The sequence below is a fragment of the Laccaria bicolor genome, genomic scaffold (genome assembly GCF_000143565.1).
Source record: "Laccaria bicolor S238N-H82 LACBIscaffold_466 genomic scaffold, whole genome shotgun sequence".
NCBI classification, from domain to species: Eukaryota; Fungi; Basidiomycota; class Agaricomycetes; order Agaricales; family Hydnangiaceae; genus Laccaria; species Laccaria bicolor.
Genome location: NW_001890307.1, coordinates 1 through 4266, shown reverse-complemented (window position 1 = coordinate 4266; position 4266 = coordinate 1). Strand labels below are relative to the sequence as shown.

At 46.2% G+C, this 4266-nt stretch overlaps 1 protein-coding gene across 1 annotated transcript; it reads right to left on the bottom strand.

Moving 5' to 3' along the window:
- Positions 1-650: 650 nt before the first annotated feature.
- Positions 651-1849, bottom strand: LACBIDRAFT_336255 (uncharacterized protein; the record flags this gene model as incomplete). The annotated part of the gene is made up of 4 exons (XM_001891195.1): positions 651-1130; positions 1217-1348; positions 1374-1520; positions 1619-1849. The coding sequence occupies 4 exons, from the start codon at positions 1847-1849 to the stop codon at positions 651-653; spliced, it is 990 nt and encodes a 329-aa protein (XP_001891230.1).
- Positions 1850-4266: the final 2417 nt, after the last annotated feature.

The following is a 4266-nucleotide window of genomic DNA, read 5'->3' as shown; positions in this document are numbered from 1 at the left end:
ACCCAAAGAATATTTTATCCCGCTTCCCACTGACGAAATGGTGCTGGCTCAACTTGAGGAGGTGCGGGATTCGATTGTCCAAGGTACTGCGGTCCTGGACCAGGAAATTGAACATCAGTACCTCAAAGGGGAGGAACTTGAGGGCATGCTTGAGGAGTTTTCGATAGCGATTGGGGCGATGGAAAAGGAATACCAAGGAGGGTGGGAATGCCGGACACTTGATAAACTCGTGGAGAAGCTGAGGCTGGACGACGCCGCTGCCTTGGAGCATAAAGAGCTGCAACCCCTACTCCTGGAACATCCACTGAGTCACGCCCAAAAAAGCCTATCCCGGACTTCTCATTTGATCTTACAACAAGTGTCAAGGACCTTGATATCCGACCATCTACCTAGCTTTTGCAAAATGTCTAAATAGTTTTCCGTTAAAAGGAATGAATGCCCAGAGTCCTCTTGAAATACAATGCATGGGCTCATAAAACTCCAATTGGCTCCCAGGACTTTCCCTGTTCAATGTCAATAAGTCTCCGAACCTTCTGAAATTCCTCCAACTCCAGCCATGCTGTGAAAAGCTCATCTCCCATCCATGGCTCCTCATCCCGGCACCCCAACTGATCCAGAATACGGTCGCGGACGAAAAAGGCAAAGCACCATCAGGGCTCCTTGGAAATAGACACCCCATGTCTGATTGCTTTTGACAGAACTGCAAGAATGGTTCCGGGATTATAATGAAATCGAATGCCGATGCCCGGGAGTTCCGCTCGAATGTCTGGGTCCACCACTTTACCAAATGTTGCAAGTACATCGAACATAGTGGGTGGAGACCTTCCGTCACGATGGAACGGGGCTTCCCTTTGACTGATTATTGACAAACCAGTAAAACAGCTGGCCCAAGTACCGATGATCTCCTGATACAACTCCCAATCTTCAATCGTTTCACCTGGGGCAATTTGTAGACTGGGACTTGCTGCTCGGACCAGTGCGCCTCGCATTATCGCGTACTGCGCAGGGTGTAAGACGAAAATGATTCCGCCAATCAGGGCCTGGAACTCAAGGATATCTCGGAGGAAACGCTTCGACCCTGCGGAGTTCTTCTTCAAGGCCGCAGAAGCTCCCAGGGAAGTCCTGTCATACTAAAAACAAATAAGCTTTGGAATGGCATAAAAGAACAACAAAGAACTTCATGTCCAGCCGGCGTCCACAATGGAGCCAGATTTACAATTCCTGGCGGAAATACCGAGGCTTCAGAACCCCGGAAGTAGGCTTTGTTGTTTCTCCAAGATTTCCTGGAGACAGGGGGTGATGAGGCAAAGTAGGGCTGAAGGGACTCCAAAGCAAACAAAACCCGATTCTGATAAGCCAATGTTAGGACGCACAAAGGGTTTATGATTCCAACCTGCCTGAAGTGCTTCCGACATTGCCCTGGGTAAATACCAAGCAAGATGACTTCCCTGGACATCGCGCACAATCACCGGTTTGCTTTCAACCACTTCATCCTCCGGTGGAAAGGCGGGGGGATATCTCTGAAGCAATGCTTCCTCCATTAACATAACCATTCCTGACATTTTTATCAACGAAAAAAAAACGATCCAGAATCAAAACAAATACCGGTGGGTCGTACCCCAACATCCTTTATGTATTCCTCAATGTCCCACTCTACTTGAATCGGAGATGACCTCCAGGCCTCGACAATCACGGAAATCACTTGTTCGCAATCGGTGACCAGACTCTCGGAGAATTCCTTCGGGGGAAAGTCGTTTCCACCCTTCTGCAGTAGGATGTATCGAAGGCGTCCTGAGATATAAATTCCGACGTCATCGGTGAGAGCCTGGACAGCAGTCCCAAATTCCATTGTGGGTGGTTTGGAATGGTTGACGTAGGGAAAAACAAAACTATAAATTCTTGATGCCTCATGCTAACCTCATGTTTTATCAATCATTGTTCTCGGAGCTCAGATCAAACAGTTTTCAGGGACACCATCAACCCCTGAGTTCATGCACAACCTGGACAGTTGTATTACTCAAATGTAAAACCCCCAGAAGTCGTGCAACCATGTTGCCCGGATTCTGAACTAAGGACTGTGGATAATATAGCGGCACTCCGGTAATCTTTCTCGTGGAGCCCCGCATATAATATGAGCTCCAAATGAAGTCCCGCAAGAGATTTCGGGGTTAATACCCCCATGGTAACCCCCCAAAGGTTCCGCTATGCCCCGCAAATTTCTTTGAACCCCAAACAATCCTAAAGCTCCTGCCAAACCCTGGAGGTCCTGCCAAATCCCGAAGGTTCGGCACACCCCGGAAGTACCGCCAAACCCCGAAAGTTCCGACACCCCCGAAAGTTCCGCTAAACCCCGCAAGTTCCGACACCCCCGAAAGTTCCGCCAAACCCCACGATTCCCACTTGAAATACCCCAAACTCTTGGTGAAAAATTCCCGGTAAAATCATTGGCATTCCCAAGCCCTTGGGCCCATCATACAACTATAGCTGTTCATATTTGTTGGCTCAACATAGGCACCATAACTTACTGCTTTGACCATTGGGCCCAACATATAGCCATTAGTGACAGAAATTGAATTGGCCCCAACATTGGGCCCATAACCTATCCTGACCCGCATTGGGCCCAACATATAGCCATTGGGATTCTTGATATTGGGCCCAACAACTATCCTTAGTCTAAGTGAAACCACTCAAATGACCATAATTGGGCCAAATGGCTATTTGGCAGTGTCTGGTTTGGCCGCACATTTGGGCCCAACATTTACCCTTAAGTGTCTTTATGGAACTGGGCCCATACATGGCCCCATAGTGACATCCAGAGCATTGGGCCCATTTGGGTAGCTCTATGACCCATAGGACAATTGTCCATGTTGTACTTCTATGGTTCCATAGCGCAGCTACTGAATGCCCTGGCAAAAGAGTCTAAAGAAAAAGCGCACGACTTAATTTAAAATCCCAAATCCCATTCCTTCAAAGCTGCAAGAGTCGACACAATTAGCCAGAAGAAGCACAGGCACCAGTCTTCTTGAATCAATGTCTTCTGGTGTATTTCCTGGTTACACACATTGTCTCGCTTACTCTCAACTTTTAGTAAAGGAGATCAGGTAGAATATAAAAAAACAAAAAAAAATAGAAAATAAAATAAAATAAAAGTTAAAACTCGAAATAAGGAGGGCATCGTGAGTGGAACAATGCGCACTTCCACAAAGGAGGTTGTAACTTTCTGGGCAACATGCAACATGGACAGCAACTGAGCTGGTTGGTGTGTAGGAACATGGTGAAGGGTAAAATTTGTGTTGATACTCATGTGTCCAACATGACACCCATACATCTCCCAGACGTCTGCTCTGCTCTATCTTCAAGGAAAGCAATACCAGTTTCAAATTATGAACACCAGTAGATGAAAGTGTTCCTACTTTGACGATGAATTAAGATTGAGGCAATGGCGAGCTCACTACATCTTGCAACTCTTATGACTGGAGCCCATGGGATCATATTAAAATGTGCCACTAGACCTTACAATGACTTTGTGGTGTAATGGTCTAACGGGCTGCTTTCTGTGTATAATGTGTGGTGTGTGTTTCGCTGCGGGCATGTCCTCAACAGTACATGGGGCAATCTCAAGGGGGTCAGGAATACATGGCATTAGGGGCCATAGGTAGTCTACAAAAGTTGTAAAGTCTGACATAGGGCCTCACCCTAATAGACACTAAATTTGACTCAAAAAAAAAAATGTGTGGTGTGCCCAATTCCTGAAGCTGTGAGTTCAATTCCTGCAAGTGCTGTACTTTCCTAATTTTTCATTTCCATACCAGGTATTTTGGAACAATCCTACCACCTTCCTCGCCATAAAATTTTAATGAAAGTGCCAATCAAGACTACTCGATGTTACATTGTGATCAGACTCTATTGGAACCACAGATACCCCCCCACATACTTGAATGCCAAATGTGAACAGTGAGGCCCAGCATCTCGCAACTTCAGGTAGCAATTTCTGGAGGGAGTTCCATCAGTTTGAGGCTACAAACATAAAAATACAGCAGAAACTCACAGAGTACTTCAATTTTCTGTGTAGAGACATCTGTCCCCCAGATAATTGAACGTTGTACATGAGCTATGATGCCTAATGTCTTGTAAATCCGGGTGACAGTTTCTTAAGCAAATACAGTCAGTTAGAGACCAAGGATGCAAAGATTGAGCAAGAACTCATGGAGTAGCTCGACTTTTTGAGTGTGGACTTCAACCCCCCACGTATCTGTACACCAAATG